Source organism: Scyliorhinus canicula, chromosome 2 (genome assembly GCF_902713615.1).
Source record: "Scyliorhinus canicula chromosome 2, sScyCan1.1, whole genome shotgun sequence".
NCBI classification, from domain to species: domain Eukaryota; kingdom Metazoa; phylum Chordata; class Chondrichthyes; order Carcharhiniformes; family Scyliorhinidae; genus Scyliorhinus; species Scyliorhinus canicula.
Genome location: NC_052147.1, coordinates 64,105,419 through 64,118,989, shown reverse-complemented (window position 1 = coordinate 64,118,989; position 13,571 = coordinate 64,105,419). Strand labels below are relative to the sequence as shown.

The 13,571-nt window shown below is 43.5% G+C and overlaps 1 protein-coding gene across 1 annotated transcript; it reads right to left on the bottom strand.

Moving 5' to 3' along the window:
- Window positions 1-913: 913 nt before the first annotated feature.
- Window positions 914-12,834, bottom strand: dact1 (dishevelled-binding antagonist of beta-catenin 1). Its single transcript, XM_038780172.1, has 4 exons — window positions 11,805-12,834; window positions 9,671-9,803; window positions 6,972-7,127; window positions 914-3,051 (listed from the first exon to the last, which is right to left on the bottom strand). Exons 1-4 carry the CDS (start codon window positions 12,144-12,146, stop codon window positions 1,175-1,177), a joined length of 2,508 nt encoding a protein of 835 aa, XP_038636100.1. The 5' UTR covers window positions 12,147-12,834; the 3' UTR covers window positions 914-1,174.
- Window positions 12,835-13,571: the final 737 nt, after the last annotated feature.

The window sequence follows — 13,571 nt, the reverse complement described above, 5'->3', positions numbered from 1 at the left end:
CGGCGACGAATACTGCTGGCATGGAGGGACTCAAAACCCCCAAAGACCGAACTATGGCTTTCGGACATGGCAAGTTTTCTGGGTGTGGAAAAAATCAAGTTTGCCTTGAGGGGATCTGTATTGGGGTTCACCCGAAGGTGGCAACCATTCATCAACTTCTTCGCGGGAGATTGAACGTCAGCAGGGCGGCCGGGGGGGGGGGGGGGGGGGGGGGGGGAAGAGATTAGAGTAGAGTAGGAGGGATAAATAGGCAGGTAGTATTTATGGGAGAGGACCAGTTATGTGCACTATGCTTTGGTTGAAGTGTTGGTTTTCCGTTGATGTTTGCACTTTTCTGTAATCTGTAACTGTTTACAATGCCAAAAAATACCTCAATAAAATTGTTTGTTAAAAAAAAATGAAAGTCAAGACCTATTATTGCTTATATCTTTCCTTTTAATTTTGCCGAAAGGTCAGGTGTGTTAGTTGACGTAACACCTGGTAGCCGCCTCAAATGAGGTTAGGATGTTAATTCTTCTTACGTCACTGTAATATTCTGTCATTCCATAACAGGACAGTAGGATTGAACTAAGTGACTTCTTCAAGGAAAAATAAATCCATGGAAACATGCTGGCTGCAATTTCCTGTTTCTGTATTCCAACATTATGTTTACTTTTTTGGTTACATTAATTGCAGGTGTGATGTATTGGTGCCAATGATGTCAATCATGGATGGAAATCTGCTCTGCCTTGTATTGGTGAGAACTGTTTTAGCTCTTTGATGGACATGACATTAGTTTAAAAAAGCTGGTTTGGATAGACTTTAATTATCAACGTGAACCATCCCATTATGCTACATTTTCATATCCCTGATAGTAAGCTACAATATGCTAGTGTCATGGTGTAAGAAACGGCGAAATCAAATTTCAAAACAGTGTAAAGATTCAAGGTAGACAATTTATTAGAGCGTAAAACAAATTGTATTAATATACAAATACTATATACAGTTAGCAGTGTACAATTTGGTGCCAATATTGAAACAATTAGATAGTCATGCACATAGAATACTGATAGATTTAAAAACTTAATACATGCTTAGTTCTGACAAAAAAAAGAGTCCTTCTTTTAAAATAACCATCTTAAAATATACCTACACCACCTTCATTTTCAATACAACAAATACAACAGATATTATTTTATACAGTCGTCATTAGTTTTAATGAACCAGATCTGAAACGCAGAATCTTTTTCTTTAGGTTGTGTGATGCTTTGATCTTGACAAAGGCCTTTGGCGGAGGCTTTTTTAGCTCGGCAGTTGACGCTTGCACTGGACGATTCTGGGCAAACTGAGGCCAGACTAGTGCCCCACTTTCATCAGAGTCACTAGAACTAGTCGTTTCCCCAACAAAATCTACCTCACTCAGACTAGACTCACTGTCTCCAAAGCAATTGGTCGTATAATTGCTCTGCTCATCCTCACTGGTGTCTGCCACAGTGGAGTGGAATAAAGATTCACACTCTGCTGAATATTCTGAATCGCTTCCCTTGAAGGCATAAACGCCATTGTTCTGCAGGGGGGTCTTGGTGTATACACCGGGCGCATGACAGAGTGCTACCCTCCTGTTGCGTCTTCTAAATCGTCTCATTGCTTCTTCGTGGGAAACCTCTACAGGCGATCTCCACTTTCGGTAATCAACTCTTTGTTTGTATCTGGACTTGACCAGACCAGTTTCCCTTCCTTGCCCACTACATTTAGCAGATCTAACCCCAGCCTGTCTAGCCAGGATGCTGTTCTCAGATATAGTGTGGAATGCTTTCTTTGCTTTGGAGGCTGGCCTCCTTACATTTCGTTTCACGTGGGCAATATCAGTGGAGAAATGGCATTTTTTTTTAACAGCTTTGGATTTTTGTTTTAAGGTTTGAACGTTTGTTTCAGGAGCTATGTCACATTGTGGTTGGGATTTCAATGTAGAGCTCTTAACTTTGCTGATCTTTATATTTTTAGTACCGTTCCGAGATGTTATCATTTGCTGGTGTGCTGGAATGAATTGGGCATTCACTAGCTGCCCACTATCTTCTAAGCTCTGCACTGACGATCCTTCACTCCTGAGATCCAATGGCGGTTTCTCCTCCACAGAAAGAGACGCTGGAGGTGACCTTGTGGGTCTTTTAGGAGACACCACTTTAGGAGGTTGCACAACACCGTTCTCTTCATGTGCTGTCACACACTGAGATGAATTATCTTTAGGTGCACAAGCGCCACGCTCACCATTCTCTTCTTGATAATCTGCAGTCACAGTGCATTTAGATAGTCCATTTGCCATATTAGCCTTTTTCTTCAAAAGGCTATTATTCTGCAATTCGTTAATACTACTCTGGAGAACAGTTATTCGGTTATTTGTTGACTCAGTTTTAGATGTTTGTGTAATTTTGTTGTCTTGTGCATTGTCACTGTTCAGAAGTTGCCTCTTCGGGGACATCACACTGCTTTCGGAGGCAATGAGAGGATGTGTGTAGACATTTCTGAATACTTTCAATTCAGTACTACATGGCGGAATGCATGCAATTTGTCTGACACAGATACTACCTTGCCTCAAGATGCCCTTTAGTGGATCTGTATTCAGGCTGGTCCTTGGCTTATTTGGCCTTACTGGCTGGATTTTCTTCTGAATAAGGCCAAATATGTAATTATCCAATCTTTTCATTGCTGAAGGGTTTACAGCTGGGCAGGAACTGTTCTGAGGGGCTGGAACAGCAGACTCAGTGTTTGCAGGCTCCAACTGAGGTACCACTGACAAGTTGCCTACACCATATTGGGACTTCTCCTCTTTAATACTTCCAGTTGTAGGATGAAAAAACATTGGACTCTGGACTGCAACTGCATGCAGAGGACTTGGATATCGATACACATCATTACCATTCTTGGAAATCAAATCACACTGATACTTGGGGTGGACATCAGTGGCAACATCAACTGAGCTAGAATACGGTGCGGAGAAGGAACGGCGAACAACCCCTGTATACTGGCAATCAAGCAGTCCCTCTCCATGATCCCTCCAACCAATGAAATCCTCTGTAAACGAAGAAAGCAGCAGTCAGAATTCTCACTTTGTTTAATTCGGCGAGTATACATGCAAGTCCCTTACTCAGCTTTGCAGAATCTACGGGTGTTTACACATCTTACATTCTTTTTACAAACTGGCAGTGAAGAATCTGCCCAGAAGCAGATGTTCCATTTTTGCTAAGAAGACACTTCATTGCATGCGTATCAGAGATGCTTGACTCATTCCATGATACACTGGGTTTAGGTCCAGTGGATGGAAATATCATGTTGTATTAAAAGCCAAAACAAAGAACTTACAAATTCTCCAGTTGAAAGTGAAAAGAGGTCCAATACTGAATGCATCAATAAAATAAGAGTGCAGCTGATTTTGCTGTTGCGAGACCAGTTGCCAGAGGCGACAAAATATTTAAAGCACTTTTGTTTGTTAATTTGCTCCATTTTTGTCACCTTTTCTCCTAAAGTTATTTGTAATGGTATCATGATGCCAATGACCATCTGGTGTCTTAGTGAATTCCCCCATTTTTTATATGGTAGACAAGACAAAGAAAATTAAGCTATTCAACTATGAAGGGAATAAAGCTGAGGTTGAGAATGACCGGAATTCTCCAGCCGTTCGCTGGTCCCAGCCGGTCCCACCGGCAGCGCACACCCGCCCATCTTTTTCCCGGCGGAAAAGGCTGGCTTCAATGAAAATTCGCATTGACAGTGGCAGGAACGGAGAATCCCACTGCCAGCGAATGGCGCGCCGCCTCCCGCTGCCGAGAAACATGTGGCTGGGGGTGGGGGGGGGCAGCGAATCCTCCCCCTGATCAGCTAACCAAGGGCCAGTGACTGAACAGTGATACTGGGAAGCTTATTACCACACCACAGTGTAAAATTTAATTGCTACATAACTTAGAGCCATTTTTAAAATGAAAAACATTTTCTTTAATCTGCATATTCATATTGCTTAAAAGTTAATATATAAAATATCATCAGTCTAGATGCTAGATTCAAGGCCCTCAAATCAAGCACTTTCTAAAGGTCCTGATATGAACTATCCGTGTTGGGAGATATAAAAGTCTATAGTTATGACAATGTTGTATTTTGACTTTTTTTTTAATCGAAACTGTTCCCAAAATATGAAATGTCTCCTAAAATGAAGCATTATATGCCCTCTTTTTCTGTTCTGGGGTTTTGTAAGACATTTGAGTTTCTATTATGTGTTTGAATACAGGTTTGAATTTTGGACATATTTTCTGCACGTGGGCATCTGCAGGATGGTCTCTCAATACATTTAAGCATAATCTTTTTATAACTACACACCAAAGGATAATCAGTGTAACCTTTCAGTGGCTAAGGGCAGAATTGAATCCACCCTGCTGTTGATGGAAAGGTGGTGGCCGAGGACACTTTATCGTGCAATTACTTCATCATTTAGTTATCCTCATAACTTTAGTTAGATTGGAGATGTTGGGACCGTTCTGGAGGAGGGAGGGGGGAGAGAGAGAGAGAGAGAGAGACGGGGTGGGGGAGAGAGACTAAGGAGATTTGATAGAGGTGTTCAAAATTATGAGTGGGTTGGACAGATTGGATAGAGAGACCCCGTTCCTGCTAGTAAACGGGTCAAGGACGAGAGGGCACAGATTTAAAGTGATGAGCAAAAGAAGCAAATGTGACATGAGAAAAATCTTTTTCGCACAGCGAGTTGTTCGGGTCTGGAATGGAAGTGTGGAGGAGGCAGGTTCAACGGAGGCATTCAATGGGGTAAGAGATGATTACTTGAATAGAAACAATGTGCAGGGGTGCTGGGAAAAAGCAAAGGGACTGTCACTCAGTCATAATGCTCATTTGGAGAGCTGATGCAGACAGGATGGGCTAAATGGCTTCCTTCCGCGCCGTAGCAATTCAGTGATTTTGAGATGGTAGCATTGTGGTAATGTCACTGAACTAGCATTCCCGAATTCCAGGCTAATATTCTGGGGGACACGGGTTCAGTAACACCACGGCAACTGGTGGGATTTAAATTCAATCAAATAAAATCTGGAATTGAAAAGCAAGTCTCAGCAACGATGATCTTGAAACTATCACTGATTGTTGTTAAAACCCATCTCGTTCACGAATGTCTTTTTGGGAAGGAAGTTTGCCGTCCTTACCTGGTCTGGCCGACAGGTGACTCCAGACCCACAGCAATGTGGTTGACTCTTAACTACCTTTTCAAATGGCACAGCAAGCCTCTCAGTTCAAAGGCAATTGGAGTTAAACAACAAATCTTTGCCAGCGACGCCCACATCCCATGAAATACTTTTTTTTAAAGTCGCAGGGCAAGTTGCCAACAGTGGGAAAGCTTCCCACAATTAAATTTGGGAGTGGGATGTTGCCTATACAGGAAAGTCACCCACTCGTAGCGGGAAGGTAATTAGGCTTGTTAATGAGCCTGTTAAAGCAACTTAAACTAGAATTTGCCGTGATTTTGCTGCGCTTTCCGATTTTCATGAAAAATCCTTGTCACTGCAGAAACCTATCCCATGAAATCTGGCAGCCGTAAGGATATCTGCCTCAGCTGATGTCAGTGTGGCTCTGACATGCCCGGATATTTAGCCTTTCATTGTGTTCTGATCCAGCCTAAGGAATTTGAAGTTCCAGGGGTCTGGTTTAAGATGTGTGGGGAGTGGAGTCTCTTTCAGGAAGCTGACCTTTGGCAGTCAGAGGGTCACGCCATTAAAGTGGGCACTGCAGCAGCAGAGGTCCACCCTCTTAAAGGATAAGTGAAAAATGTGGCCTCACTTCGTAGGCACATTAAATGGGTTCATTCATCCTGTAATCCTAAATTCACTTGGTCCAACGCGTGATCGAGTTCAGCCAGCCAACATGTGATCGAATTCAACCGGCCAACACGTGATCGAATTCAACTGGCCAACAGGTGATCGAGTTCAACCGGCCAACAGGTGATCGAGTTCAACCGGCCAACAGGTGATCGAGTTCAGCCGGCCAACACTGGATAGATTTCAGCCGACCAACATGTGATTGAGTTCAGCTGGCTAATGAGTCATCGAGTTCTGCCGGCCGCCATGAACTTGCACTAGATCCCCAAATATTTCCAATCCCACCAGAGGATGACACGACCGGAGCAATAAATTCAGCTCCAATTTCTTTTGGATGGCTGGATAGATTTTCTTTGGAAACACAGTTATGCCATTCAATTCCAAACCTTAGTATCCTGAATTAACATTAACTGTAGGGATTGTTTTACGTATTTGCCAATCCATGTAACAAGCAGATACTTCCAAAAAAGTTAGAACAGTTTGAGCTGCAAGCTTCTTCAAGACTCATCCGGCCAAATGCAGGACTCAAGTTAGATAAAAACCACCTGTCCTGCTTAGCACTCAATTGTCTAACCATTGATCTTTCTGTTTTATAAATTTAGAGTACCCAATTCATTGTTTTTTTCCAAATAAGGGGCCAATCGAGCTACGCTGCACATCTTTGGGATTGTGGGGTTGAGACCCACGCAGACACGGGGAGAATGTTAAATGTTGATCTTTGAGAGTATATAAATCTCAAGTGTTTACCATTGGCAACTGAGCATTTATGCTCACTAATGTGTAATTTGTTGATGGGGTAAAAATTTGACATCATCGTTTGCTTCCAAACACAGATCTGTGCGAAATGATGCTTTGAAAAATAAAATATGATTTCAGCCAATAGTTTTGGTTTTCTTTCTATAAAGTATGTCAAGTCACTCAATGAAGTGAACTTTTGGTGAATTTAGTGTTTTGGGGAATGAACTGCTGTATATACATATTGTAGCAGGGGTGAGATTGTCACAGCACCAAAGACACAATCAACTCCATTTCAGTAGTACCAATTCAGATTATAAGCTCAGTGACAGATTTTCAATCGTATTACTCTCATTAGTTCAGCTTGAATTCCTCTAATGTGCCTCTTACCTGCTGACTTTGGTCGTCCATCTGTGATGCTCAGTGATGGATCCGGTGGAGAGCAGGAGCAGGTGCTGGAGTGACAACTGGATAAACATTCACTGAAAACAGAATTGGAGGAGTTCGAAAGTGATCCTGATGCCCCATCACTAGATTCATAAAAACCTGTTGAGACAGAAAGCACATTGGCATTTTCAATATGCAAGTTCACTGACAAACATTGACTGAAGTCATAAGTGGTTTTGAATGGCTCACTGACATACAAAAACTATCATTTGGATTAAACTCCATATCCATGTAGAATTTATTTTTGGACAATAAATAAGCCTAAGCTTCTTTAGGAATGCTGAATAGGGCAATGAAAGAGGATCAACAAAGTTGCACTTCTCTAAATTTGTACAATGCCTTCTTACAACCTACATAAATCTTAAGAATGATTACTTGCAGATATCTCGTGTGCATACAAATTTTGTTGCACCCTTCGCAACACTCATATTTACTTTGAACAAATATAACTTTTTAAAGTCAAAGGTGGTTTAATCTTTAAAGAAAACTAAATATATTCAAATATGCTTAGCACAGTGGGTATCACTGTTGCTTCACAGCTCCAGGGTCCCAGGTTCGATTCCCGGCTGGGTCACTGTCTGTGTGGAGTCTGCACGTTCACCCTGTGTCTGTGTGGGTTTCCTCCGGGTGCTCCGGTTTCCTCCCACAAGTCCCGAAAAACGTGCTTGTTAGGTGAATGGAACATTCTGAATTCTCCCTCAGTGTACCCGAACAGGCGTCGGAGTGTGGAGACTCGGGGCTTTTCACAGTAACTTCATTGCAGTGTTAATGTAAGCCTACTTTTGGCAATAAACATTATTATTTGGAACATAAACCATCATGTAAATTTACATAGTTATTTTACCATCTGTAGAATTTCCACAACCTGTAACCACTTTCCTCTCTCCTGAAAGCACTGAGGCATGCTGGGATACACATCAATTTTTTGACGCGTATCTTCAAGGTTTTTTACCCTTTGGGAGGTAGTAGGGGTGAAGTGGTGGAGGGATTCCCGAGCTGAATACCCGCCCATTGAACTGCGTTGGCCAACAAAACCTGACGTGGACCCAAAGCCAGAGCTTCTGGTGTAGAGACACGACCAATGTGCTACAGATCTGCATATACAGATCAATGTGGTAATGGCAAATCACTGATACCTCAACCAAGTGACTATTCTTCATTTGTGAGCCTTGACAGATTGTGTCAGCAGGCTATCCGAACATAAAAGCATGACAACCAAGTCTTTCTCTGTCCTCTCTTGATGTCAACACTTACATTCTTGTCAGCCTGATAGTGATCAGGACAGGGAAAGCAGACCAGATTTTCCCCACTACTGTTACCAACAGTCACACATTTACAACAAGGCTTGGTGAAAATTGGTTGATGAAAACAAACCAGGGATTAAATACAGGATCTTTGAGGTGTCTAGCTCTGGGTAAGTTAATATCACAAATGGGAGAATGCACTTCCATTGCACCAAGCCATTGGGAAGCTCAATGTAGAACATTTGTTTAAAAAAACTAGGGTAGCCTCCAAGTTAGAACATCATGGGTCCAATCCCCACTCCAGGACCGGAGCAATTCAATGCCAGACTGTGAGATCACTGCACCATTAGAATTACTGTCTTTCAGTTTAGATGTTGAAGAGAGGTTCTACCTATCTTCTCGGTGGATATAAAAAGATCCCATGACACTATTTGAAAAAGAGCAGGGAGTTCTCGCAGTGTCCTGGCCAACGGGGCAGCACGGTAGCATAGTGGTTAGCACAGTTGCTTCACAGTTCCAGGGTCCCAGATTCGATTCCCGGCTGGGATGCTGTCTGAGCGGAGTCTGCACGTTCTTCCTGTTTCTGCGTGGGTTTCCTCCGGGTGCTCCGGTTTGTTCCCACAGTCCAAAGATGTGCGGGTGAGGTGGATTGGCCATGCTAAATTGCCCTTAGTGTCCAAAAAATATAAAGTGGGGGTTATTGGGTTACAGGGATAGGGTAGATACGTGGGCTTCAGTAGGGCTCTTTGTAAGGGCCAGTGCAGACTCGATGGGCCGAATAGTCTCCTTTTGCACTGTAAATTCTATGATAAATTCTATGAACATTTAACCCACAGCCAACACCCCAAAATACAGTAACTGGCCATTTATCTCATTGTTGCTTGTGATGCTTTGGCGTGTTCTATTTCACTATATAACAATAGTGGTTACGCTTCAAAAGTAATTCAACGCTTGTAGGATTTCCTGATAACATCTAAGGTGGTGCAGCATATTCTTTCTTTAGGGAAAATCTACGTAGGTGTACAAAGATTACAATTATCCTATCGTTTTGGACAGCACAAAACATTTTGCTAAAAAATATATAAAAATGTAACTCTATCCTCCAATGATGGTCTTATGCGGCACATTAGCTCATCATGTTTTAACCATGTGATGTCTGTGTGCACAGAAAAGGGAAGTGGCAATAGAAAATGTCTCACTTTAGTCTGTGAACACGATTGAGTAAATACTGATGGCTGATTCTAGATCTCGGGATTTTGAAACAGCATGCATCATCTGTACTAAGAAACAAACCTGATGGCTGCAGAGGTTATTTAGTATTCCAAGGGTTTACTGTTCCTCTTCACGCAAATCGTCCTTTGAAATGTATATCTAGCTATCGACCATAAAGATACTGACCTGAGCTGGGTCGGCTGTCTGTTTCTAAGTTGTCATTTGGAGTCTTTTCTGCATCAAGCTGAAGGTCACTGATCTGTCGATCCAACTCCTGGAGCTGATTTATGAGGCCGGCATCTCTCCTCCTCAAACAATTCTGAAAAGATTGAGGAGCAACTTATTTTAATCAATTGCAGAACTCACTGCAGTGCAGTCAGACCACATTCCCTTTGAGACCTGCGGAAGAGTGGATTCAAGCCTTGCCACAATTTTCAGAGAATGCTCAGAAATGCTCCTGATTGTGTCCATTCATTGTGCCATTCGAGTCTGTGTTTGACTTCCACCATTACAGCCACATAGTGTGCCTCCTGGGGGGAATTGCACTGAATTCAGCACTGACTTAACAGCAGTGTAACATTAACGACTATTTCCATTTTGGTTACAGAAACTAAGTTGTACTTTGTTAATTACTGCTCCCAGACACTTTATTATTAAACTACGGGAATAAAAAAAGTTGGTTATAAAGATCTTCTTGAAAAATGTGATAATGTACTTGCAGTCCCACTGGAGAATCATTGAATGCAGGGGGGGGGGGGGGGGGGGCTGCAATAAAGCAACCACTGAGTCAAATGAAAATACTCCAGTCAAAGGCACAAGTTGAAATTCTTTGTAAGAGAGCGTGTTTCATTTTTTTTGGCAGTTTGCCACTAGGATGGGTGATTTATCCACACGCTGATGGGAGGTAATGGTTAACGGTAACTGTTCCCCAGTTTAAAATAGCTTTATTATCCAGGTATTTCAGAGGCAATATCAATATGAGCTTTCATTTTATTTTTGAAAAAAGGATTTCTTTTTGAGCAAAGCCCATGTTCAGACCTCCTCCATCCGTAATGAAACCCAATCCCTTGTGAATCCGGCCTGACAGAAAGTTCAGTGTGATTGATTAACCTGGGGACTCAGCATTGGCAATGGGCTCGCCGATCATTTCTGAGCATATTAAATATGATCGAATTAAACTCACTTTTTAAAAAAGCGTTAACGAGCCACTGTACCCAGACGGTGCACCGGTGAGATGGAAATGCAATCTTGCACACATACACACACACCACAGAAAAAATGCTCTAGGTGAGAGAGAATGAGGCTCACGTTTTTTATTTTAAAATATCGAGGGCGCGATGCCAACAAGCCCCAAAACAACAGGCTCAATTAAAATAAAAACTCTCGGATGTTATTAGCCAGTGGAATAGTAACTGAGGGGACACCGGCGTGCACAATAACTCGCTTTTTGCTCCGTTAGAGCTCAGGTCTATTGTTCTACCCTGGGTGCAGAAACACTGTTGCAAAGCGCCGAGAATGATTCATTTCAGTCAGCTGATCAGTTAATATAAACAGAGTTCCAGCCCTCCCAGCTCTGCAGGAGAGCCCCTGGTTTGCTTGTAAAGTTAATTCCAGTCACTCGGTGTCCATTGTAACGGACCGAGGGGCTTTAAACTATGCGGCTGCACCTCCTCTGAAGAAGAGATTAGTTTTTTTTTTGCTTATTTCGTGAGCAGGAAGTTAATTTACTGCATTTGAAAAAAAAAGTCAGTTCTCCTCCCTCTCTGCCTTTCAAAGCCCCCAGTCTTTCTACAATCGAACTCACTCCCGTTCAGTAGCAGCTCCCCCTATCTTACACCTTCTATTACAGTATCGCATCCGTTCGGTTATTCATCCCATTCCCATTGAAAGTTCATCATTCGGTCCACACCCGCTTTTTACCCTCTACTGGCCCCCACTGGAGCCTGGAATGCCTGAACCAGTGGAGCAATTAGGCACCGTCAGTTAAAATAGCAGGAAAATCATTTCAAATAAATACGCTCCCCCCCAAAAAAAAATGAAAGGACCTTGGCGCGGACAGAATTTCATGATTTCTCAACAGGATAAGCATCTTCCCAAAAGTTAAAAGACAACCCTCACTTTCTTTCTGCCTGCAGACCATGTTAAGCGTGGCGCTCAGAGCGTTCGTTAACATTCAGCACATAACATTTCCAAAATTGTGGTCAATTTCATCCGCAGAAAACAAGCCACAGCAACACACACACACAACAAAAAATCTTGCACCGGCTCAATGTGTAAATATTTAAAGTTTGTTCAGCGCGGAGCTGTTTAAATGTCTCACCAATTGTTTCCTGAGCATGAGAATGTGATCTTCTAATTGCTTTTCCTCCGGGGTCAGATAGAGTTCCCCCTGAGATCTCTTCCTTTCCTCGTCTCTGAGCACTGCGGCGTGTTCCGAAGGTTTCAACAGTTCCATTGCACCCCGCACCAAGTATTCCTGCCTGTGCTTCAGGAAATCCAGCTCCCCCAGGCCGGCCAGAGTGGCTTCCAGCCTGTCCCGGGTCCGGCTGCGGTCGCTGTCAGTTTCAACCTTCTCGGGGCAGCGAGACTCGCCTTCCAGCCGCATCGGATGCCGATCCCCCTTAACAGGCACCGTTAGGACTGCGGGCGCCTGCTTCAGCATTGTATCGGGTTAACCAGGAGCACTTTCCAATGACAACCTTCGCTTTTACCCCCTACTACTCCCAATTTAATTATTGTTTTTTTTTCTCTTTCTCCCTTTGCTATTATTGAACACTCTGCCCGTATATGGCAGGGGGTCTTTCTTCCTCCCCCACCCCACCCCAGTGGGGTGACAGATCAGAGCCGGTCAGAATGAAAGCTGTGCAGGATTGCACTCCTTGTGCAGAATGGTGCAGCCGCGTCCGCCGTTGACAGCTCCAACTCTGCCCATTTCCCCTTGACTCCGCTGCAGAGGCGGTGTGTGTGTGTGTGTGCGGGGGGGGGGGTGCGTCGGTGCGTGTTGCACCGCAACTTGCGTCCCGCCGCCCCGACACTGCCCGAGCCTCTCTAATCGACTAAATCAAACTGTGTGATGAAGTCCAGCAGAGCCGCGCGGCTGCCTCAAACAGCATCAAGGGGTCGCCAGCTTGGTTCCCGAGACAGCGCCTCTTCTGTACAACAAATACGTTGGGTGGGGTGGAGGAGGAGGAGGGGGGTGGACTGTCAACATTTCAAATGATAACCCTGCGTGCAGCACATTATCCTCCTCTCTTTTTCCCTCTGAGAAGTTCTTGGCGTTTCAAAGGCAGTGGAAATGAATCAAAAGGAGGAATTGAATCTTCCCCCCTCGACCTGTCACGTTCCCAATTCATTAGCGATGTTTTGCCAGATGCAACTTTTCAAAAGGGATGTTACATCGACTCTGCATCCCCAGGATTGGACGTGAAGTGGGGGGGGGGGGGGGGGGGGGGGGTTGTGTAGCTGCCAATGGTCACAGCAGTGGATAAAATAGACACATCGTGTGTGTACATGTACATTTTAACATTCACATTTGGCCTGTTTGAAACACTGTTACACATGTCTCATCATCGCAATAAATTCAAGATGTCCTGTACCAAACGGAGGCATTTTTGTGAACAGCATTCCTTGCTCTTCTGGCTGCTTTATTATATTCACCCTGTCGATTGTTTTATTTCAATGTTAGCATTACTGGAATATGGGACCAGCTGCTTTCTCAGTTGCATGGGGTATCTGAGCATCATAGACACCCGAATGCATTGACAGATAGATAAACCCCGGGATGCTGGATTCGAGTTGATTTTCTGCCATCTTGATAATGGACATGTTCAGCTGTAACGAAAAACAGATCAGGGAAAGAATAAACAATCGCGCATGATGTTCACAGCAGACTGCTCCCGATAAAGAAGTTGAATATTCGATGTCAAACTGCGAGGTGAACCTTTCCCAAACTTAACTCTTTTTGAAGTCGGCGCCAGATAAGCAGGACGGAAACATGGGTCAGATCTGACATTGCCGCGTTGTCCCTATTGAAACCCTTACCCAAAATAATAACCGGTGAATTACAGAGGGGTGTATCAAGTTATAA

Bases quoted from the DNA above. Each gene is read 5' to 3' on its own strand.
- dact1 (XM_038780172.1), bottom strand. From the start codon at position 12,146: ATGCTGAAGCAGGCGCCCGCAGTCCTAACGGTGCCTGTTAAGGGGGAT. The intron at 9,804-11,804 runs GTGAGACATTTA...CAATCTTTTCAG, and splicing joins TCATGCTCAGGAAACAATTG to AATTGTTTGAGGAGGAGAGA. The intron at 3,052-6,971 runs GTAAGAGGCACA...CTTCGTTTACAG, and splicing joins TGGACGACCAAAGTCAGCAG to AGGATTTCATTGGTTGGAGG.